Source organism: Jatropha curcas, chromosome 6 (genome assembly GCF_041381405.1).
Source record: "Jatropha curcas cultivar XTBG-Jc1 chromosome 6, XTBG_Jcur_1.0, whole genome shotgun sequence".
Taxonomy (NCBI): domain Eukaryota; kingdom Viridiplantae; phylum Streptophyta; class Magnoliopsida; order Malpighiales; family Euphorbiaceae; genus Jatropha; species Jatropha curcas.
In genome coordinates this window covers 5,550,637-5,576,213 of record NC_143156.1, presented here as the reverse complement: position 1 = coordinate 5,576,213, position 25,577 = coordinate 5,550,637, and the positions used below count along the sequence as shown (strand labels likewise).

The following is a 25,577-nucleotide window of genomic DNA, read 5'->3' as shown; positions in this document are numbered from 1 at the left end:
CCACCACAAGTTTTTACTAAATTTGATTAGTCAATAAGATGATTACTTCTATTCTATTGTATAGACTGCAATATTATTTTGGTCCTTTTGGCCTCCCAGTGAATAAATTTAAAAAAAAAAAAAATCAAACATCTAATTGTACTTACAAGAAAATCACCCTCTTACCTTTCAACCCTTCATTGGTTAGATACAATTTCTTCTTGCTTATGCTACAAATTTTAGTTCCGTGTCCATGCTAAGCAAAGTGACACCATAAGCACTGACTTTTCTCAATTAATTCCTCTACCCAGTACAACTTTTTACCAATTTGAAGTCATCATCCATATCTAATTTTCCAATACCATATGCCTATAAATTCCAAGCTAACATGTTAACAATTTTCATCAATTGCCTAACCTCTTATTTTCCATCACAAACCAAAAACGATGTTGTCCAAAATTTTATTGCCCCTCATTTGTCTAATGAGTGTAACCTTAATTATTCCCTTACATGCCCAAGACTCACCTCAAGACTACGTGAATGCCCATAACACAGCTCGAGCGGCCGTGGGAGTTGGTCCGGTGACTTGGGATAACACGGTGGCGGCCTATGCAAGAAATTACGCTAATCAACACATTGGCGACTGTAGACTTGTACATTCAGGCGGACCTTATGGCGAGAACCTAGCAGGGAGCAGTGGTGACCTTTCAGGAACCGCGGCTGTGAAACTGTGGGTTGATGAAAAGGCGTTTTACGACTATAACTCTAATACTTGTGCTGCCGGAAAGGTGTGTGGGCATTACACTCAGGTGGTTTGGCGTAACTCAGTTCGCATAGGATGTGCTAAGGTGAAGTGCAACAATGGAGGAACTTTCATTACCTGCAACTATGACCCTCCTGGCAACTACGTTGGACAGCGTCCTTATTAGATTGAAGTATTACCTTAAAGTTTTAACTTTTTAAGAATAAATTATATATCATATAATGAAATAAGAAACATTGTAAAGGGTTGAGATTTCCTATGCAATGTCTCAATTTAAGTTGCAATGTGGAGAATTAATATGACAAGTTGAAAAACTACTTGTAGTTCATCTATATATATATATATATATATATATATATATATGTAAAAGGAAAATAAAATGTTATCTTTACTCTTCTTTTTTTTTTTGGCCATTAGATATTATGCTAACAAAAAATTAACCGCCCAACGTATAAATTATTTGAATCCCAACAGAAACGGAATCACCAATACTGAAAAAGAAAAAGGAATTTGTGGCGCAAGTTATTTTCTGTAGTATATATATGTTTTCCTTTATGAAACAAGTCAAATTCATATTTCTATGGGTCGTTTATCTTGCATACAGAAATTATCACATCTCTTTCTTTTTCTTTTTGCTTTTTCTAGGGGAAGAGATGACTATGTCTCCTTGATATCAAAATTGACCAACAAATTCATTAAGCGTTTAATTTGTGGAATTAGCAAGGGTTGAGTAGGATATTTTAACATATTAAATAGGAATTATTGCAAATACATCAAATAAAATTGAGTGCTTCTATAGTCAAATTTTAAAATTTAGTACCATTTAGTACATAGTGTTGCACATGCTTGTTCCTCATTATAGGAATTATATTTCTCATTAAAAATTTTTATCAAGAGAACTCAAACTTAAGAACTCTCGCTCCTCAATAAATAAGAAGACCAACCAAACCACCACCTGATTGATATAATTTCTTTTTATTTATTTAATTTTATTAGGTATTTTGTATAAATATTAACTTACATGCATTCTATAAATTTATTGTGCATAAAGACACTATCTTGTATTATTGTCCCTTTTGAAGTCAGGACAAGTTAATTTGGTTTAATATTTAAATGACTAAGTTTTTTAATCCATGTTATAAAACTAAAAAATTTTAAAAAAAAAATATGGGATCTTAACCAAAACCATAATAGATTGTTTGGGATCATACATAAACAATTCTATTTTGGTTTCATCCTTCTTTAAAATCAAAATTAGCAGTTTCACAACTGTGATTTCGTTTAGAAAAATTTTATAAGTTGCTATTAACAGTGAAGATTGCAAATTTTAAAAGTTACTTTTAATGGTAAAATATTTTAACTCTTATAGTTTTGTCACTTATGTCAAGAATGAAATATCTCAAATTGAGTCCTGTCAACCACAAGATTTTTTCACCAATTTTAATGTTAAAATTGAAAAAAAAAAAAACTGTAATAATTAAAGCAAGTTCGCAGTTTCATTGATATATAGCAAGAAAAATATTTCTCTGATACATATTACAAATATATATTGCTTGCATTAATATGATATATAGCAGTTTGATTAATTCGTTTTGTAATTATTAAATATTAATTAATCGAAGCTAATTAATTAGCCCTATTTCATTAATCCCTCTCTAACCAATAGAAATTCAATAAGGCTTCTCACCCACATAGTTCCCTGGAGGATAATAGTTGCAACTAATAATGTGAGTCCCGAATATGTATGGCACAACCCAAAAGGGGGGTGAATTGAGTTTTCTAAAAACTGAAATAAATTTTAGAAATTCTAAATAAAAATTAGAATTCTAAGTGCAGCGGAAAACATACAGAACTTTGTGAGAGTAGAATATGGATTAGAATCTCCTCACAATGTTCTAATTTCAGATATAGAAAGCTTGTGCAAAGTGCAACTATTGATTAGAACAGCTTCACACTGACTTGTACAATATCAGAGCTTCTTTATGAAGGAAAGTTATCGAACTCAGAACTTCCTCATAAAGTTTGCAAAACCAGATAACGCTATGTGAAAGATAGTTTTTACAATTCAGAACTACTCCACAGAGCCTTAATTAAATATTAGAGTAACTTTATGATGGAAAGTTATCAGGATTAGAACATCCTCATAAAGTTTAGAGAATAAAATAGAAATCCAAACAGTGAATTATACTGGGAATAGAACAACAGTTAGAACTTTGTATATTCACTTTATTAGAATACCAGAGTTCTAATGTTCAGAATAGATAAGACTTATTACCGATTTAGAACATCTGAATAATTAACAATTTTAGCGTTTCTAAAATTAAACAAGAGTGTAAAAGAGATAGTATCAACCAAACTTCAGAAATAAAGAGATCAACACCGAGAGTTATAGTGGTTCGGCACTAACTCGCCTACATCCACTCCCCAAGACGCATCTTGAGATCCTCCACTAAGTTATCTCTTTTAAAGGGTAAGAGACAAACCAACAGTACAAGGCAATAGATCAAAAACCTAGATCTACCCTTTTGTCCCATTAGATTTTCCAAAGGTTCAAATTAACCTCAACCCTTTCTGTTTTTGGTAGAGTACAGAAAACTCGATTCAAGACATTACTATCCCACACATGGAGAAGGTCGCTTGATAACCTCTATCTCAATAGCTTCTAATCTAAGCTATTACACACAAAAGTTTAACAAATAAAGAGCCTGTCTACTATAGATTACACAATCTAAATAGACAGAAAGAAACGCCCATATAAGCACAGGAAAAACAATTTTATCAGATTAGAAGATCGATTACAACACAGAATTGTTTTTCAAAAGCAATTGTAAAAATTCTTTTCACTTTGAATATAAAAACGTTAAGTGTAGAGATGAAAAGAAAATGGGAGTAGAGTAACTTTTGAGAGAATATGATTCGTTCAATGAGAGAGAGTGCTCTTAAAACAAATACTCTTACTTCACCAAATGAATAAGGCGTGAATGTTCCTTTATATAGGAAGCTAAGTAGCTGTCGCTTTTGGAAAGAGATAATTTTGTTTTGAAATTAGAATATCTTCATTCCTTAAACAAAACAAAATCGAAAATTTTGTTACCAAAAGATTATTTCATCTCTTTTGGTAAGAGAATAAAACCCGGTTTTGCTTTCCTTTAAATAAGAAATTTTCGACAGCAATATTTGGAAAGAATTATTTGCGGAAAAGATGTTCTTACTAAAACCGAAAGATATTCCCTTTCGTTTTTAAGGTAAGAGAATAAATTCTACTTTTCAAACAAATATTTCCGAAAAAGAAAAAGATTTTTATTACCAAAAACATTAAGAGAAGAAATCTCTATAGTTTTAGGAAAATAAATCTTTTCGATTTAAAGGAATATTTTCGAAAATAAATTATTTGAAGAAAACTAATTTTCCGAAAAATATTTTTGAGTGAGAGAAAAATATTTTATGTGCTCATATATGGAATTTCTCTCTATCTTACAAAATACCCTAAATACCTAGCTACTGGGTCTTAGAAATCTTTACACTCAAAGTAGGACTTGCCTTGTATGATTTTCTTTCCAAAGGATTTTTGCATAAAATAAAATTAGCACAAATAATATAATTTAAATTTATTTGTTTTGTATTAATCATCAAAATCCGAGATAAGAATTTTGACCCTTGAGCCAAAAATATCCCCCTTTTTGATGATGACAAAACCAATAAATTTAGCAAATATAAAAACATGTGCTCCCCCTGAATTTTATGCATATAAGTTCTAATCATGCCAAAAGATTTTTAGTATGAAGCAATTTAGAACATGTAGTTTGCTCCCCCTGAATAGATGCAGTAAAACATTTTTGTGAAAATTAAAAACTAGGGAGTCTTTTTAGAAAATGATTTTAGAACTTGCAAAAGAATAGACAAGATATTCTAAGTTCTAGCAATCAGAGCACAAGTGTTAGAACTAGCAAAGATAAATAGGATATTCTAAGTTCTAATATTTAGAACATATGGTCACAGCAATAAAATAGAATAGAAGCTGATAAAAATAGAGCGAAAGATCTTACGTCCAACCTGCAAAACAGTCGTTAGAATAAGAATCTTAGTTCTAAAAACACACAGCTTTAGAAAATATAGCTCACCAAAAATAGGCCATATTAGAAAACAATAAACACACAGATAACCACTAAAATATAAGTCCATAAAAGTCCTTGTGATTGCCAAGTACCACCAAAATATCTGTCACCAAGTACCATCAAACTACCTGTTCTCCCCCTTTTTGTCATCATATAAAAAGGGTTAGACATAGTCACAGCAAAAATAATAAAAATAAACAGTTCCACAAAATATAATCCTACGAAGATAAAATAAAAATAATTTGTTCAAGATATATAAGAGACAGATCAAAGAGGCTTAGGACCAGTTCTAAGTCTTTTAGAACTTCTTAAAGGCTGAGCTGGAGCAGTTTCAGAAGAACTCTCTGGCCTTTTAGAAGATGGATGCAGTGGAGGCTTTCTTCCATGTGTTCTATGCTTGCCAGCAGTATGCTTCACAGTCTTTGGCTTTTCTGAGGAGGGAACGTAGGGTGTTCCTTTCACCTTTAGAGTAGCTAACTTCCTCATGTTCACATCCTTCATTTTCTCCAAGGTTTTGATGAGTGATTGATTTTGTTCAATAATAGTTTGACACTGCTGTATTGCCTCATCAATTTCCTTGTTGTGTTCTTCTATTAGCTCTTCCTCTATTCTCTTCAGCATAGCTTCCCTACTCCTTTGAGCCGATAATAACTCAGACTCTAGCTCTGTCTTATCCTCAGTAGTCTTTTCCTCATCACTGATTTCTATTTTCTCTGTTTCAGCATCGCTGCCTTCCTCAGCTTTCTTCCCTTTTTCTGGTTCTTCATGTTCTTTCTCTTTTTCTGTTCCTTTTTCTGATTCTTCTTTCTCTACAGTGCTTTCTTTTTCTGTTTCTTCTTTTCTTTCCTCTTCTAGTTCCTCTTCTTGTGTTCCTTCTTCTTCTTCTTCAGCCTTTTCTGCTGATTCCTTTTCCTCTTCTTTCTCTTCTGATTTCCTCTCTTCTTTTACTATTTCTTCCAACTTCCCTTTTCCTTTTTCTTTCTTCTTTTCAGCTTCGCTTTTTACTCTCTTTTGTTTTTCAATTTCTTCTCTCTCTTTTTCTTCTTTCATAGTGTGGCGGCTTATGCCAAAAATTATGCAAATCAACGCATCGGTGACTGTAGCCTCGTGCATTCGAAGGGGTCTTATGGAGAGAACATAGCTTGGGGTAGCGGTGATCTTTCAGGCACCGAAGCTGTAAAACTATGGGTTGATGAAAAGCCATTTTACAATTATAACTCTAATAGTTGTGCTGCTGTGTGTGGGCATTACATTCAGGTGGTTTGGCGTAAGTCAGTTCGCATAGGATGTGCGAAGGTGAGGTGCAATAATGGAGGAACTTTCATTACTTGCAACTATGATCCTCCTGGCAACTACATTGGGGAGCGTCCTTATTAAGTTGAAGTATTACCTCAAAATTGAACTTTTTTATGTATAAGCTATATATTATATATAATGAAATAAGAAAAGTATAAACGGTTTGAGATTTCCGCTGGAACGTCTTAGTTAAGTTTCAATATTGGGAATTAATTTGATAAGTTTTAAAAAAAATACTTGACTAATGTTAATCTATGTATGTAAAGGGTTAAGATGGTTATCTAACAATTTGCTTCATTACCGTCAACTCATCTAATTATAATAATTAATTAAATAAGTTAAGATGGCTTATTAAATTATCTGATAAGTTTTAACAATTTGACATCCCTATTTGGATTTTTTTACTAAACCTTTATCCCTATTTCGATTTTTTTTTAAAAAAAAAAAAAAAAAAAAACAACCATATATCTCTCTCCTTTCCAAAGAATTCAAAAATAATTTTTTTTTCCATTTTGTTTGGATTCCAAAAAGAAATTCCTAGTCAACTCGCAAGCCTGTTCATTATAATCTTGAGCTCAAATTCAAATGTAATGAATCACAGTTTTTAGTTAAAAATTGCAAATTGGCCGAGCTCAAAATTTAGCTCTTTTTAAAAGGAGCATAGTCCACTATATGCTCAAACTTGGTTCTTTTTAAACAAATCAAACTCGCCACAGGACTACATTATTTTCCACAATGAAGCTCGAATGGCTGCCGGTTCTGGAAATTTAACTTGGAACAGTACATTATTAGCAATCCATTCACTAAACCATGCTTGTCAACGCATTAGTGATTGCAGTGCGATAAAGTCTGGCATGGAGCTGTGGTGAGCTAACCGCAGATGAAGCTGTGAAACTATGCATTGATGAGAAATCTTTTTATGCTTATAGTTCTAACACGTACTACAGGAAAATATTTAGTCACTACATTCAAGTCGTTTGGCGAAATTCAGCTCGTGTAGGATGTGCTAGGGTTAGGTGTACCTTCGGAGGAACTTTGGTTACTTACATGTATGATCCGGCCAGTAATGTTCTTGGGGGAGCGACCTTATTAAATTAAATTCTATTAATGGTTATTATACTAAGTTTGTTTTGTTGTATGCAGTAATTTTGATGATGGAATAATATTTTAGTTCGCATGTACGTATTAATAATTAAAGAAACTATATGTGGGAGTAAAGATCTTGAGTTCGAATCTGTTGGCCACCTTCAATTTTACCCTGAACTTTTTAAATAGTTATATTTTACTCTAAATCAACTTTTGTACCTTGAGCACAATGAACTTATCACCCTACTTACAATTATACCCTAATTTGCTACTGCACTCTAAAAGTGAATTACAACATCCTGAACTGCAATTTATTGCAAGTGCACCCTAAAAATAAACTAAGATTGAAATTTTGATTAAAGTTATGTAAAAAAATGAACTCCATAACCAAGTATTTAAACAATAAATAATAAAATCAAACTCAAGTATGCATATGATAAATAAATAAATAATCAAGGTTGAATATTTTATTTTAAAATTGAGCCAATTTTAAGATGCAAAAATAATGAATTGGATATTAATTTAAATTATGGTGTAATTATAACTAGTTGATAAATTCAAAGAGTATAAATATCGATTTATAGTGAAATTTCAACTACTAGAAAAGTTCGGGGTGAAATTACAGGTTTGGCCTTTGATTTGATATCCTAATAGAAATCTTTTTGGTAACTTAATTGAGATTATCAATTGAAGATTAATGGCTAATTGGCTATAGCAAATCTTCTAATGAAGAATTTTTAGGGTTACTTCTCAATAGTCAAAATATTGTATTAATGGCTTAACCCAAAAAATTGTATTAATGGTTTGGCTAGTGGCTTGCACTACCAAAGCTTAATTAGTCTATTTAAAGACCAATAGGGTTACTTGCATTAATTAATTCACTTTTGCTATATATACTATAAGTATTCACGGTGTGGTTAACTTTTTATCAATGATATTAGAACCAAAGTACACATCTATGAAGGAAACATTAGTGGTAAATTCTTAAAGCACCCTTAGATGTCTAGATTTAATTAATCTCACTCAATAGGATGGGAGTGTTTATATAAAAAAAAAAAAAATAGAGAGAGAGAGAAGATATTAAAATTTAACTCATAAATAATATTGTAAGAATATAATTAAATCAATTATTTGAGTAGGAAATATAATATATTTATAAAAATAATAATTATTTAAATAAAATAGATATTTGCAAAAATTATCGAACTATGTTTATCCTACTTTTTTTTTTTTAATTCATTGGAGGGTTTCTATAAGTCGAAATTATACTGCAGGCTACACAACAGAGGATAACGCTCCCTTTATCTCACCAAATTGGTGAAATCAATTGTGATCGAGAGAACTCGAACTCGAAACTTCTCACTCTTCACATAAGTAGAAAGACCAATCAGACCACCATACCTGATTGACGATTATATTATTTATGTATCTCATACGCTTAGTGAATAGTTAATTGATACCGAGAAATTGACTTCCTTTATTACTGTTTTGTTACTTAATTTTCTTTTCAATGAAAAGACAACCATAATATTCATTAAATACTGTAACTCTACGTAGATCAATTGTACTATTATACATATTGGGTGTTTACGTTTAGTGTAAATAAATCTTTCCCTTTTATCTTATATGCTTAATGGTTTGGCTAGTGGTTAATATACTAGCAAATCTTAGCCTAGTTAAAGATCAATGGGGTTACTATTTTTTTCTTTTCATCAACAACAAAATATTTTTTTTATTAAAATTAAAAATAAAATGAAAAGTTTAACATTTTCAAAAATCTACTCCAAACCAAGAGGGATATTACGTTTTATACAAGTCGCAGGATTCAAAGTCTAGAGTGCTAAACACATAGAACCGTGCAGTGAGGTTACTATTTACCACCCGCATAGTTGATAATTCTAATTTTGCAACCTATGTAGCACGGAAACGAGAATGCAAAAATATAAAAATAAGAGGAAAAAACATTTTAAATATAAGTTTACATTAAAAAAAAAAAGAGAGGGAGAGAGATTTTTTACAAGAAAATAAAAGGCGGGAATGTTGTACAGCGGAAAGTTTATCTACATCATAGCTTGGGATAATAGGAGTATTAATATTCAAACCAAATTGAATTAATTAATTCACTTTGTCATACACACTATATAAATCTTTAAAGTTTAATTTAAATATTTTATTCAAATTAACATGAAAGAAAAAGAACTATTTATCAGCTAAAATGAATTATATTTTTAAGCGAATTTTATAATTTAAAATTTAAAATCGCTAAAGACCCTATCTAAATATCATTCTTAACCTAAATTTAAATTAACCTCACCTATATAAATGGACAATAAAAATATTACATCTTGATGGAAACTAAACAAAAAGAAAAAGAAAACACCAATGAAGCAGACTATTAGTGGTAAACACTCCGTAAAGAAATATCTAGTTTGTGATGGATAGGTTGCCGTGAATGGTGGTTGTAAATAGAGAACAAACAGCAGGCAACTTTCTAGATGCATTACATGATTCCATAAAGAAATATATTTGCGTCGGCTTTTGACTACAAACGAATTATTTTTTCTAGTTTTGCTTTAATCTTTTTCTACACTGCGCTTCCCATAATTCTTCTTGCTTAATTTTGTTAATAACCAATGTCACTCCATTTTCACATGTTGATAGAAAGCCGCCATACTTACATGTGAAATTCGGAAAAGACCTATATATATCAGGTATATGATACACTAAAATTAATCAAAATTATTATTATTATTTTTTGAAACGAGGGTGTTTATGACTAAAGACTTACCTACACCGAGAAAGACTTACTTATACCGAAAAAAACTTACCTACACTGGATATAGTCATGTCTTATCTATAATTCAATATTATTAATTAGCATAAGTCTTTTTTTTATCTTTTCCGTGCATTTACCTAGCTATTGCGCCACTTATTTATTCTAATTTGATCAAAGGTAGATTAATTATTTATACTTGGACTAGAGAAACACAAACGATATAAAATTTTCATTTGTTATCTAGAAGCCATAATTGAATTTTAATAAAAAAAGAGAGTATTGATATGTAAAGGTCTTGACAATAAAAAAACATTTAGATCCTTATTCATTTTTTCCTGCAAAGTGAACAGATAAACTTTCCTTCTCCCTATTTTCAGTTTGTTGTTTTTATTGACTGGGAAATAAATAGGTTTAAATTAATGATCAAATGTATGACTTCTTTCAATTCAATTACGTGAAAACGTGAAGGAATGCTAGCTATCAAGGTCAAGGATAAGCCTAGTCGCCAGATGGATAAGGCAAGGATATCAAGAATTATAAATATATTTGGTTATTTTTATTTATGAATTTTCAGAAAATATAGATGATTTTTCTTTAAAAGAAAATCAAATATCTAATTGTAATTAATAAATTTAATGTATTAAATTTGGATCTAATTTTGAAGTCAAACCTCATATGGGTTATTTCTCTTTATGAATTTTCAGAAAATATACATGATTTTTCTTTAGAAAAATAAAAATTAAATAGATAGTTGTCAATCCGGTATGATTAGTCTTCTCGATTACATGAGGAGTGGAGCTTTTGAGTTCGAGTATTCTCCACCACGAGTTTTTACTAAATTTGATTAGTCAATAGGACGATTACTTCTGTTGTATAGACTGCAATGTTATTTCGGTCATTTTGGGCTCCCAGTGAATAAATTAAAAAAAAAAAAAAAAAATCAAACATCTAATTGTAATTACAAGAAAATCACCATAAGCACTAATTTTAGTTCTTCTTGCTTACCTTTCAACCCTTCATTGGTTAGATACAATTTCTTTTTGCTTATGCTACTAATTTTAGTTCCGTGTCCATGCTAAGTAAAGTGGCACCATAAGCACTGACTTTTCTCAATTAATTCCTCTACCCATTACAAGTTTTTTCCAATTTCAAGTCATCATCGATATCTAATTTTCCAAAACCATATGCCTATAAATTCCAATCTAACATGTTAACAATTTTCATCAATTGCCTAACCTCTTATTTTCCTTCACAAACCAAAAACGATGTTGTCCAAAATTTTATTACCCCTCATTTGTCTAATGAGTGTAGCCTTAATTATTCCCTTACATGCCCAAGACTCACCTCAAGACTACGTTAATGCCCATAACACAGCTCGAGCGGCCGTGGGAGTTGGTCCGGTGACTTGGGATAACACCGTGGCGGCCTATGCACGAAATTACGCTAGTCAACACATTGGCAACTGTAGACTTGTACATTCAGGCGGACGTTATGGCGAGAACCTAGCGGGGAGCAGCGGTGACCTTTCAGGAACCGCGGCTGTGAAACTGTGGGTTGATGAAAAGGTGTTTTACGACTATAACTCTAATACTTGTGCTGCCGGAAAGGTGTGTGGGCATTACACTCAGGTGGTTTGGCGTAACTCAGTTCGCATAGGATGTGCTAAGGTGAAGTGCAACAATGGAGGAACTTTCATTACTTGCAACTATGACCCTCCTAGCAACTACGTTGGACGGCGTCCTTATTAGATTGAAGTATTACCTTAAAATTTTAACTTTTTATGACTAAATTATATATCATATAACCAAACCACCACCCGATTGATATAATCTCATTTTATTTATTTAATTTAATTAGGTATTTTGTATAAATATTAACTTACATGCATTCTATAAATATATTGTGCGTAAGGACACTATCTTGTATTATTGTCCCTTTTGAAGTCAGGACAAGTTAATTTGGTTTAATATTTAAATGACTATGTTTTTTAATCCATGCTATAAAACTAAAAAATTTTTAAGAAAAAAATATGGGATCTTAACCAAAACCAAAGTAGATAGTTTGGGATCATACATAAACAATTCTATTTTGGTCTCATCCTTCTTTACAATCAAAATTACCAGTTTCACAGCTGTGATCTCGTTTAGCTAAAGCTAAAGTTAAAAAAAATTTTATAAGTTGCTATTCACAGTGAGGATTGCAAATTTTAAAAGTTGCTTTTAATGGTAATATATTTTAATTCATTAGTTTTGTCACTTATGTCTGGAATGAAAAATCTCAAGTTGAGTCGTGTCAAACACAAGATTTTTTCACTAATTTATTGTGTAGCTCGCAGTATTACTTTGACTCATTAGACCTTTCAATGAATTGAAAATTTGTGGAAAAAAAAAAAGTTAACCAAAAGCATATAAGTTAACGTATATGATTTGAAATAAAAAATTCAATTAAAGTTAAAATTTTTTTAAAAAAAAACTATAATAATTAAAGCAAGTTCGCAGTTTCATTGATATATAGCAAGAAAAATATTTCTCTGATACATATTACAAATATATATTGCTTGCATTAATATGATATATAGCAGTTTGATTAATTCGTTTTGTAATTATTAAACATTAATTAATCGAGGCTAATTAATTAGCCGTATTTCATTAATCCCTCTCTAACCAATAGAAATTCAATAAGGCTTCTCACCGACATAGTTCCCCGGAGGACAATAGTTGCAACTAATAATGTTCCATCCTTCACCACATCTAACACTAGCACAACCTACTTCCTTGGTGTTTTTCCAAATAACTTGAGTGTAATGCCGGCATTCACCGCCAACACAAGTATTGCTTTGATAATCATAATGAGCCTTCTCATCTACCCATAATTTCACACCATCCACACCGCTAAATTCACCGAAACCTTGCGCTAAATTCTCCCCATAAGGACAACCCACCGAATGCTCTAAGCTGCAACTTGCAACTAAAGACTTTGTGTAGTGTTCGGCATATTTTACCAATGTTGTGTTCCAACAAAGCGGTGCGATCCCTAGCTCTGCCCGGGCGCAATTATGTGCAGCCAGGTAGTCTTCTGGAGAGTCGTGGGCTGCAGAGTCGTGGGCTAGAGAGAGGGGAACCATGGTTAATGCCATGAAAATTAGGGCTATTACTACCAACTTGTTGAACCCCATTTTCTAGTTGTCTATATTAAGCTATGTAGAGGCAGTAAATGAGGCTACAATAAGCACAAATTGGATGAGTAGGTTTTGAGGATTTATACGGAAGAAATGTAGGAAAATGTGTTCTTTGAATTAGTTGGCTTTACTCAAAATGGAACTATTTTTGTGGATTGGTTAATAATTATTGGAAATAAATTTCTAAATGGAAAACAAATAGTCAGTTAGAAAAATCAAGAAGTTCGGAAATTATCATGGAACAGTTATTGATAACCGTTTTGTCCTGTTTTGTTTTTCTTAATGAAAAAAACAAATGGAAAATTTGTACCAAAAAAAAAAACAAACAAATGGATAGAAAAGAATTATTTTAATTTATTGATGCTAGGTGAGAAACTAATTTAACTAATTTAAAATTGAAAAAAGGACTTCAAAAATTTTTTTTTATAGAAAAATATATGTCTCCATTAAAGTTCATCTAAGAATGCAATTCATTCCATCTTGTCTAACTACCTATCAGTAAAAAGAAATATTCAACTCTCTCTTTATTCATTATATATATTCTACTTTTTCTTTTTTAAAATTTTTGAATTTTTTTATTATTTTATGTTTTGATTTGACGATTAACTTAAGCTATTTTTAAAATGTAAAAATTAATATTTATTTCTAGCAATAGTAATGACTTAAAAATTTTAATCATCTATATTTGTATCCATATCTACCATGTATCATAATATATATCTATATTTATATGTTTTATTTTATTTATATATTAGATACATAATTATATAATGTAACGATCATACTATACTATGTTAGCACCATGAGTTGGAATAATAATTTAACAGAAGTAATACATCTATACTATATATAAAAGTGGGAACGAGGAAGAATAATGAGATTTCCTATATTACCCTTAATGAAATTTAAAATGTTCTAAAATATCCTTAATGATGGCCAATTAAAATATTACAGTTTTATAAGTTGATTGGATATAATTTATAAAAATTAATATTTTCTAATTTGTATTAGAAAATTAAAAAATGAAATATATAAAATAGAAAATATATATTTATATAAATATAAATATATAAATATATATATATAAATATAAAGATTTTCATTCTTTTTCAATGTAATCAATATTAAATTGAACTACTTTTACTTTTTATCATATGTAGAATAAAGAATTCTTTTGTCTATTGAATTCGAAAAACAGTTTTTTTTTTTTTTTTTTGTTTTTTTTGCAAAAAAAGTACTTAAGCCAATCATGTGCGGTTTCATTGTCCTCTCGATTATAAGTGTTTTCACCAATTTAATTATTGTGTAGCCCGCAGTATTATTTTAGCTCATTAAGCTTCCTAATGAATCAAAAAAAAATTTAAATAAATGCATATAAATAATTAAACATTTTAAAATTTAAAGTTTTATCTTTACTAAATACTTAATTTTTTAATGAATATATATGATAATGAGATATTTGAAAATTTTTATATTTTATTTATTAAATACTTAATTATTTATTAAATGCTTAATACTTAATAAATTGGATATTTTTTAAAAAATAAATAAATTTTCAAATATAATATATATAATATTTTATTTAGGAGAGAGATAAAAAAAGAAGAAAACAATATATTATTTTTATTAGTGTTTTTGTTATTTATATTTGTAAGATTTGACTGGATGTATTTTTTAAAAAGTAAATTTTCAAATAGAATTTAAATAATTAAACCTGTGATGATAAACAGTTGAAAATTTTAATGTAAAAAAATAATATTTTATTGATATATTTACATATCTATATGCATTAAAGCATTTTTTTTGTTAGGTGAGTTATCAATTTGATTGTTGTATAGCCCGCAATAGTATTTTGGCCCATCATGCGTTCTAATGAATCAAAAAATAATTTTTTAAATAAATACATATATATAATTAAGCATTTCAAAATTTTAAATTTTATATTTACTAAATATATTTTTAATGAATATATATGATAATGAGACATTTGAAAATTTTTTATATTTTATTTACTAAATATTTAATTCTTTTAGGATATAGATAAAAAAAAGAAAGAAAATATATATTTTTTATTAATATTCTTTTTCTTTATGTTTGTATGATATGATTGGATATATTTTTTAAAAAATAAAATTTCAAATAGAATATATATAATATTTTATTTAGGAGAGAGATAAAAAGAGAAGAAAAAAGTATATTAATATTTTTTTCTTTATAGTTTGTCATATTTGATTGTATATATTTTGAAACAAATAAATTTTCAAATAGAATTTACATAATTAAACATGGGATAGTAAACAATTGAAATTTTAATTTTAAAAAAAATATAATATTTTATTGATATATTTATATATTTATATATATTGAAACTTTTTTTTGTTAGGTGAATTTTGAAAGAGTTTTATTCTTAATAATAATTTTTTATTTTATTTTTTGTTACTGAATAATTTGTAACCATTATCATTTTAATTTAGTAAGAGATTTATATCTCCTTTATAATAAATAGATGGCCTATTGGTTAAGTATTTTTAATTTTTTAATATTTTTTCTCTTATATCCTAAATTTGTTTGATTTAAAAAAAAATAGTGTTTAGGAAACTGGAAAAAAAAACTATAACTATATATTTCTGTTTGGGTCACTTTTTGGGGTTTCAAGAATTTGTATGTTGTGCATACATTCCTTTCTCTAATACACTGAGTAAGTAATACAGCCACTATAGTAAAAGTGATTTCCATAATCAATTCAGATTATTTTCTCATTTATTTTCTTTTACTTAGCAGTAAAAATAATTTATTATTATTCTTCATTATAGTTGTATATAAATATAGATTTGAGGTTGAGGGTAGGGGGTTAGAGATTGAATAATGACTTGATTTTCTTTTTGAGCACCTATTAGGGTTTTAAAAATCTACATTTTATAAATTATGGCCTAAAGAATTAGGTCTAAGGATTCAGTTGTACTTTATTTTAAGATAACTTCATTATATAAAAATAGAATTAAGTACATTATAGGTAGCATTGCAAATAGTTTGTACGGTAAAGTATAATACAAATTAATTGCTTGTATTTATTTTAATCTAAATAAAATTTATGATTTAATATTAGATAGATAAAGAATGAGTATACTATCAGCATAGTCAACATGAAATGCACGTCATCAAAAGTAATATTATTAAAAATGAATTCTGGTAAAACAGGTCGGGTTTAAAAAATTGGGTTTTTATGTATGGACTACTAATATGATCACAACACTTCTAATAGCTAAAGCATCCCTTCAGAGGAACTTTGGTTACTTCCATGTATAATCCGGCCAGTTATGTTCTTCGGGGAGCGACCTTATTAAATTAAATTCTATTAATGGTTATTATACTAAGTTTGTTTTGTTGTATGCAGTAATTTTGACGATGGAATAATATTTTAGTTCACATGTATGTCTTAATAATTAAAGAAACTATATGTGGGAGTAAAGAGCTCGAGTTCGAATCTGGTGGCCACCTTCAATTTTACCCTAAACTTTTCAAATAGTTGCAATTTTACTCTAAATCGACCTTTGTACCTGGCACTCTGAACTTATCATCCTACTTGCAATTACACCGAATCTGCTATTGCACTCTAAAAATGAATCACAACACCGTGAACTTGTCAATTTGTTGCAAGTGCACCCTAAAAGTAAATTAAGATTGAAATTTTGATTAAAGTAATGTAAAAAAAAAAAACTCCACAACCAAGTATTTAAACCATAAATAATAAAATCAAACTCGAGTATGCATTTGATAAATAAATAAAATCAAGGTTAAATATTTAATTTTAAAATTGACCAATTTTAAGATGCAAAAATAATGAGTTGAATATTAATTTAAATTATGGTGTAATTGTAACTAGTTGATAAGTTCAAAGTGTCCAGAGTATAAATGTCAATTTATAGTGAAATTTCAACTACTCGAAAGTTCGGGGTGAAATTACAGGCTTGGCCTTTGATTTGATATCCTAATAGACATCTTTTTGGTAACTTAATTGAGATTATCAATTGAAGATTAATGGCTAATTGGCTATAGCAAATCTTCTAATGAAGAATTTTTAGGTTTACTTCTCAATAGTCAAAGTATTGTATTAATGGCTTAACCCAAAAACTTGTTTTAATGGTTTGGTTAGTGGCTTGCATTGTCAAATGTCACGGAGATAGGTTTTAGCTTGCCTATCCGTGCGGCACTTAGTCACCTTTTGGGTGTTAGGACGAGCTAAGTAAGCCTAGAAGAACGATGGAGCGAAGATAAAAGCTAAATAAGAAGAGAGCACGAGAGAGCTTTAGAAGAGCTTTGTTGTAGAACTCTTATTACTCAAATGCTTTGTATTTGCTTGGATGATTTACAAGTGAGGTGAGGGGTGGTATTTATAGCCATTTCCACCTCCTCAATGTACGGCTAAGATTTGCCTACAAAAATGGACGGTCTAGATTAGAAGGAGAATTCTAGAATTATGTAGACATTACACAAAATATCTTTTGGGTGGAGTAATGTGGAGTTTTCTAGAATGCGGGCTTGGACCTCCAACTTTGGGCTAGAGGCTTCTCAAGCTTTGGCACATTGTGGCAGCCCAATTTGCACCCTTCTAAGCCTTACTTATAAATTGTGGAGGCTGCCTTTGCAATTCTGCCTGCTTGTTTGTGCGGGGCGTAACACCCTCCCCCACTCAAACTCGCGACGCTCTCGTCGCGCCTTGATTTTCATATTCTTTTATTTTATCCTCGAACTACCAAGGAGCGTCTTCACGCTCCCAGCTAGCTTCAGACTCTGGCAGGTTTTTCCGCTTGATCAAGTACTCGCGGTAGTTTGGAACTCCTCGTCTCTGTACTACTTGTGAGTCAAGTATGTTGTCAACCTCTCTATCGAATTCGGTGACAACAGCTGTTGGGGCTCGTGTGGATGCACTCTTGCTTGGGTCCTCTTCATCAGTATGGTAAGGTTTCAACATGCTAACTGGAAGACATTTTGAATCTTAAGCTTCGGAGGCAGTTCGACTTGATAGGCAACTTTTCCCACTCGTTTGATTATGGGAAATGGTCCTTCATATTTCCTCACCAACCCTTTATGCACCTTTCTTAGGGACTTGAATTGGTTAGGGAGGAGTTTGACGGGTACCTTGTCCCCTTCAGCGTACTCCTTTGGATGCCTCATGGTGTCAGCCCATTTCTTCATTCGCCGAACAGCTTTATTGAGACAAGCACGAGTCTCGTCAGCCTCTTCATGCCATTCCCTTGCGAACTTGTGGGCTGCAAGGTTCACCCCAGCATATGAAGCTGCAATGGCATTGGGAGTGATTGGTTATTGTCCCATGATGATCTCGAAGGGACTTTTGCCTGTAGACTCACTCTTTTGGAGGTTATATGAGAATAGGGTAATGTCGAGTAACTTGGCCCAATCTCGCTGATGAGCACTGTTATAGTGTCGGAGGTACAGCTCGAGCAATGCATTGATATGCTCCATTTGCCCATCACTCTAGGGATGAAAGCTAGTCGAGAAGTTCAAGTCTGTCCCCATCAGCTTGAACAAGTCTCGCCAGAACTTGCCAGTAAAGCAAGGGTCTCAATCGCTCACAATACTTTGTGAAAGCCCCATAACTTCACCACATTCTTGAAGAATAGGCGGGCTGCTTCATCGACCTTACAGTCAGTAGAGACTGGGATAAAGGTAGCATACTTGCTAAATCTGTCAACAACGACCATTATGCTACCATATCCTTCAGACTTAGGTAGTGCAACGATGAAATCTATCGAGACACTCTACCAAGGATGCTCTACAACAGGAAGAGGTTCAAGTAGGCCGGCGAGAGGTTATTGTTCGACCTTGTCTTGTTGGCAGACAAGACAAGTCTTGACATACGTCTCTACGTCATCCTGCATCCTTGGCCAGTAGTAGTGAGCTCTTACTAAGGCCATAGTACGCGTCTCATCAGGATGTCCAGCCCATTTTGAGTCGTGGGACTCCTTGAGGATTTCTTTGTGAAGATTTCCCCATTTCGGCACGAAGACTCGGTTGCCATGAGTATATAGTACTCCATCTTGCTCCCAAAATCTTCGTGTCTTGCCCTCTTTTGCGAGTTTAAGCGAGTTTTTGGTAAAAGCATCGTATTGCATCCCTTCTTGGATGTGATCCAGTAGGTTGCTCTGTGGGGTTCTAGCACTGATGTTGGCTAGTTCTGCCTTGCGACTCAGTGCATCAGCAACAACATTGGCCTTCCCTGGCTTGTACTCGAGCTGATAACCAAACTCCGGCAAGAAATCTTGCCATCGAGCTTGCTTGGGACTCAACTTCTTTTGAGTCTGAAAGTAGCTGGTAGCTACATTTTTCGTCTTGACCACAAACTTACTGCCAAGCAAGTAGTGTAGCCATGTTCTTAGGCAGTGAATGATGGCTATCATCTCCTTCTCTTGGACTGTATACCGACGTTCGGTATCAATCAGTTTTCAGTTTTCATAAGCAATGGGATGGCCTTCTTGCATTAGTACCCCACCGATAACGTAAATCGAGGCATCAGTGTGTACCTCAAAAGGCTTTGTATAGTCAGGCAACACCATGATAGGCTCTTCTGACACCATCTGCTTCAATTCTTCGAAGGCATCTTGGCATTGTGATGTCCAATGCCATGTGCAATTCTTCTTGAGCAGATTTGTCAAGGGTGCCGCTATGGCTGAGTATCCCTTTATAAAGCGGCGGTAGTAGTTTACCAGGCCTAGGAAGGATCTTAGCTCGGGGACGTTTGATGGAGGTTTCCATTCTTGAATGGCTTTCACTTTAAATGGATCCATCATTAACATGCCTTCTTTGATTTTATGCCCAAGGAACTCCACTTCCTGTTGAGCAAAATAGCATTTTTCCACCTTTACTTAGAGTTGGTTCTCTCGGAGAACTTGGAAGACTTACTTGAGGTGTTGCACATGCTCTTCGAGAGAAGTGCTATACACTACAATGTCGTCCAAGTAGACCACCACAAATTTGTCGAGGAAAGGGTGGAACAGTTTGTTCGTAAGAGTACAGAATGTGGCTAGGGCATTAGTCAAGCCGAAAGGCATTACTACAAATTCAAATGCGCCATACCGAGTTACACAAGTCGTCTTGGGCTCATCTCTTGCTGCAATACACACTTGATAGTAACCTGACCGTAAGTCCAGCTTCGAGAACCATCTTGCGTTCCCCAATTGATCAAAGAGATCAGCTATCAAAGGCATTGGGTATTTGTTTTTTATAGTGATCTTGTTTAACGCCCGATAGTCTATACACATCCGTAGAGAGTCATCCTTCTTCTGGAAGAGGACTGGCGCGCCATAAGGAGCCTTGGAAGGTTGAATGTATTTTGAGTCAAGGAGGTCCTGGAGTTGCGTCCTCGGTTCTTCCAACTCTGGGGGAGACATTCGATAAGGAGCCATGGTTGGCGGCTTAGGATTAGGCTCCAACTCGATCTGATGATCGACTTCCCTTTTAGGAGGGAGTTGTTTAGGCAACTATGGAGGCATTACATCTTGATATTCATTCAACATGGCTTGGACAGATTCTGGCAAAGGCTGTTCAAGATTTGCCACTTCCTCTCCCTTATTAAGTTCCCTGATTGTTGCCATGTAGTTTTCAGCTGATTTAAAGCCCCTCTTGAATTGCATAGTAGAGACCATTGGTGCTGACTTCTCTATGCTCTTCAATGGGATAATGCATGGCTTCTCTCCTTCAAGTATGATTAGGGAACTTCCGTAAGGGAAAAGGAGTGTGCATACCTTTCGGAAGAATGCTAATCCCAATACAATATCAAAATCGTCCATGGGCACGATAGTGAAGTCTAGCTTTCCGCACCATGAGCCAATTTTGACTAGTACAGCCTTTGCAAATCCGGCAATTGGCTTTACTTTGGAATTTATAGTTTTGATGGTGCCACTGCCTTCATCAATGTCCAAGCCTAGTTGCTTGGCCTCCTTAATATCCATAAAATTGTGAGTCGCCCCTGTGTCTAGCATGACGCTAGCTGATTCTTGATTAACGGCTACATCCGCAAACAGTAATCCCTTCATCTTGGGGATGCTAGGAGGAAGAGTTCTTGCTATAAAACTCAAGTATTGTAAGAATCCCAAGTTGGCATAGGTTTCTTTTGTCGCCTGTTTCTCTTTATTGAACTCAGCGACCATGGCATTCATTGCCTTCCTACTGGGCAGTCTCGCACCCAATGTGGCCCTTCACAGATGAAGCAAGGTTTAGGAGGTTTGGAATCATTCTTCCTAAACTGCTTATCGTGCTTTCCACCGAATGATTTAGATGGACCTTCCTCCCTACGATGATGGTCCTTCCTCTGACTTTGTCTCTCTCCCCCACTCTTGCTAAGGACGGGCTTCTTATTCTTGGCTTGGGTGGAGTAGTCAGTTAGGGACTCAACAACAACAATGGCATCGTCAAAAGCTTGCATGCCACGACGCTCTAGCTCCACCTTTGCCCAGTCTTTTAGCCCATCTTTGAAGTAATAGAGAGCATCTTTGTCAGACAGGTCGTCGATTTCCAACATAAGGGTAGTGAACTCCTTGATGTAATCATGGATGCTACCACTCTGTCGTAGACGATGTAATTTACCCCTTGCTTCGGTATCGACATTATAAGGCACGAAGTTCTTCCATAATTCAACTTGAATTGCTCCCACGTATGGATAGTGCATGTGCCTTTCTCACGTTCTGCGTGTTTCCTTCGCCACCATAGTTGAGCAGCATCCCGGAGGAACGTGGGGGCATTGCCAATCTTGGTAGCATCATCTAATACCCCCATGGCCTCGAAGTATTGATCAAGACCAAAGAGAAAGTTCTCCACCATCGAAGCACTACGTGAACCGTTGTACATCGCAGGCTTAGGCAACTTCAGACCATATACCACAGGACCAGTGGTGGCACTAGTTGAGGCGAGACAACTCATTCGTTGGTGCATCCGGCATTCAGAACAGACAGCATCTACTTCCCTTCGGAGAGCATTAACTTCAGAATTGGCAATTTCTTGTACCTCAGTCATCTCATTCGCAAGGGCTCGAAGTTCTTTTCGAATGGCTCTGCCAAGCTCAACGATCATGTCCTTGGCAGCCCTGGTGATCTCTTCGTTCTCCTGAGCAAACATTATCAAGTTGCTCAAAGAGTTCGCCCACAAGAGCTTCTTGAGTGGACAGGGCTTGCTCAAGAGCTCTAACTCTTTACTCAGACTCACCAACCTCCCCCTCTTAGGCTGAGTACGTGATGGCTCACGGCCTCGGACAGACTCAGCATGCTCGAGTTGTTATCCCTCAGCAACAACCACATTAGCTTCCTCGTTCGCCTTTGATCAAGACGAAAGGCTTGGTACCTAGGATGGAACCGTTGCTCTGATACCACCTGTCACGGAGATAGGTTTTAGCTTGCCTATCCATGCGGCACTCAGTCACCTTTTGGGTGTTAGGACGAGCTAAGTAAGCCTAGAAGAACGATGGAGCGAAGATAGAAGCCAAATAAGAAGAGAGCACAAGAGAGCTTTAGAAGAGCTTTGTTGTAGAACTATTATTACTCAAATGTTTTGTATTTGCTTGGATGATTTACAAGTGAGGTGAGGGGTCGCATTTATAGCCATTTCCACCTCCTCAATGTACGGCTAAAATTTGCTTACAAAAATGGACGGTCTAGATTAGAAGGAGAATTCTAGAATTATTTAGACATTACACAAAATATCTTTTGGGTGGAGTAATGTGGAGTTTTCTAGAATACAAGCTTGGACCTCCAACTTTGGGCTAGAGGCTTCTCAAGCCTTGGCATATTGTGGCAGCCCAATTTGCACCCTTCTAAGCCTTGCTTATAAATTGTGGAGGCTGCCTTTGCAATTCTACCTGATTGTTTGTGCGGGGCGTAACACAAAGCTTAATTAGTCTATTTAAAGACCAATAGGGTTACTTGCTACCCACATAGTAGATCAGTTTCTAATCTTGTGACAAAAAGGTTGTTAATATTCACATCAAATTGCATTAATTAATTCACTTTTGCTATATATACTATAAGTATTCAGTGTGGTTAACTTTTTGTCAATGATATTAGAACCAAAGTACACATATATGAAGGAAACATTAGTGGTAAATTCTTAAAGCACCCTTAGATGTCTAGATTTAATTAATCTCACTCAATAGGATGGAAGTGTTTATATAAAAAAAGAGAGAGAGAAGATATTAAAATTTAACTCATAAATAATGTTGTAAGAATATAATTAAATCAATTATGTGAGTAGAAAATATAATATATTTATAAAAATAATAATTATTTAAATAAAATAGATATTTTCAAAAATTATCAAACTATCTTTATCCTGCTTTTTTTAAAAAAAAAAATTCATTAGAGGCTTTTTATAAGCTAAAATAACACTGCATGCTACACAACATAAGATGTTTGACTCACCAAATTGGTGAAAATAATTGTAATCAAGAGAACTCAAACTCAAAATCTCTCACTCTTCACTATTAGTCGTAAACACTCCGTGAAGAAATATCTAGTTTGTGATGGATAGGTTGCCGTGACTGGTGATTGTAGATAGAGAGCAGTAGGCAACTTTATACTTGGACTAAAGAAACACAAACGATAAAAAATTTTCATTTGTTATCTAGAAGCCATAATTGAATTTTAATCGATTAGATTAAAATCAAATCCATTTATCAATAGATCTAACCTTTAAAAATTATATACAACTAGTGAATTAATCAACTGACTCTTACCGATTAGACCAGTTTAATCACTTTAGTCATTTCCACTCAGACTAATCCCTGTTGGTAATTTCTTTTATCTTTTTAATTACTCGAGAGGAAAATTCGAGACTCAATCTATGTTTTAAAAATAGACCAAACCAATAAAAAAAATGATATTATTATTTAAATTTTTTATTTCAAAAAGACAAACATCTCCTTTTCCATCCGCTCTTATCTACGTTGGTGTGTGATGATTTATAGTAAGGTTAATAAATTATAGTGGAACAATAATGAAAGCAATAAAGAAAAACAAAGATAATGCAACAAAACTGGCAAACCATGTTCGATTACGGCCTGTAAAAAATTTTTAATTTCTCAAAATAAAACTTTTGAATCCTCGATAAGAATATTTAAAAAATGAGTCTTTTTTGCAGATTTGGCAAATACCCAGACGCAAAATGAAGAGAGTCTGAAGAAACTAAACTGAAACAACACGAAAAAAAAAAAAAGAGAATAGACAATTTCAGATTTACCAAGATGTGATTTTAAAATAAATCACTCGAAACAAAATCACCATGCAGAGCTGAGGTTAGAGGAGGAAGATATAAGATATTTTTTGCATTATTAATTTTTCTTATTTTTTGGAATTAAAAAAATAATTAATGACATTTATTCATCTGGTCTATGTAGGCCCATAGATGGAATCTAGATAAGTATTTTTCTTTTTTAATTAATTGAAAGCAAAATGGAATATATACAATAATGTAATGCACAACTATTGCACTACTTGTCGATCATTTGTGAATTGGAAATATCTTTACTCCTTTGTTTGACTTTGCATTTCTTTCTTTTTGCAAGTTTCTATATTTTACAATTTCACATTCCAGATTATGTGATATCATCCATTTATAAAATATAATTTGAACCATAATTAATTTTAATTGCTTTACCATTAAGAACAAGTAATGTTAGCCACATCACTAACACAACTTTGTTAATTAATTTTTAAATTTTGATTTAATTTTCATGTCAAACCTAAGTGAGTTATTTTTATTTATGAATTTTCAGAAAATATAGATGATTTTTCTTTAAAAGAAAATCAAACATCTCATTGTAATTAATAAATTTGATGTATTAAATTTGGATCTAATTTTGAAGTCAAACCTCATATGGGTTATTTCTCGTTATGAATTTTCAGAAAATATACATGATTTTTCATAAAATAAAAAATAAAAATTAAATAGATAGTTGTCAATCCGGTATGGTTTTGTTAGTCTTCTTGATTATATGAGGAGTGGATGTTTTGAGTTTGAATATTCTCCACCGCGAGTTTTTACTAAATTTGATTAGTCAATAGAAGGGCTACTTCTATTGTATAGACGCAATGTTATTTTGGTTCTTTTGGCCTTCCAGTAAATAAATAAATAATCAAACATCTAGTTTAAATTACAAGAAAATCACCCTCTTACCCTTCAACCCTTCATTGGTTAGATACAATTTCTTTTTGCTTATGCTACTAATTTTAGTTCCGTGTCCATGCTATGTAAAGTGACACCGTAAGCACTGACTTTTCTCAATTAATTCCTCTACCCGTTACAAGTTTTTACCAATTTGAAGTCATCATCCATATCTAATTTTCCAATACCATGTGCCTATAAATTCCAATCTAACAT

At 32.7% G+C, this 25,577-nt stretch overlaps 3 protein-coding genes and 1 pseudogene across 3 annotated transcripts; 3 read left to right on the top strand and 1 right to left on the bottom strand.

The window, feature by feature from the left end:
* The first annotated feature begins 387 nt into the window (after nt 1-387).
* On the top strand, nt 388-1,139 carry LOC105634502 (pathogenesis-related protein 1). The gene has a single exon (XM_089722292.1). The coding sequence runs from the start codon at nt 426-428 to the stop codon at nt 906-908; it is 483 nt and encodes a 160-aa protein (XP_089578418.1). The 5' UTR covers nt 388-425; the 3' UTR covers nt 909-1,139.
* Nucleotides 1,140-4,562: 3,423 nt separating this feature from the next.
* LOC105634523 (pathogenesis-related protein 1-like) lies at nt 4,563-6,234 on the top strand. Its single transcript, XM_089723156.1, has 2 exons — nt 4,563-4,567; nt 5,910-6,234. Exons 1-2 carry the CDS (start codon nt 4,563-4,565, stop codon nt 6,232-6,234), a joined length of 330 nt encoding a protein of 109 aa, XP_089579282.1.
* A 5,008-nt stretch (nt 6,235-11,242) lies between these two features.
* LOC149495385 (pathogenesis-related protein 1 pseudogene) lies at nt 11,243-11,928 on the top strand (annotated as a pseudogene).
* Nucleotides 11,929-12,496: 568 nt separating this feature from the next.
* Nucleotides 12,497-13,262, bottom strand: LOC119369163 (pathogenesis-related protein 1-like). The gene has a single exon (XM_037635161.2). The coding sequence runs from the start codon at nt 13,188-13,190 to the stop codon at nt 12,690-12,692; it is 501 nt and encodes a 166-aa protein (XP_037491089.2). The 5' UTR covers nt 13,191-13,262; the 3' UTR covers nt 12,497-12,689.
* Between the last annotated feature and the right edge of the window lie 12,315 nt (nt 13,263-25,577).

Coding starts and splice junctions, on each gene's coding strand:
- LOC119369163 (XM_037635161.2), bottom strand. CDS start 13,190: ATGGGGTTCAACAAGTTGGTAGTAATAGCCCTAATTTTCATGGCATTA.
- LOC105634502 (XM_089722292.1), top strand. CDS start 426: ATGTTGTCCAAAATTTTATTGCCCCTCATTTGTCTAATGAGTGTAACC.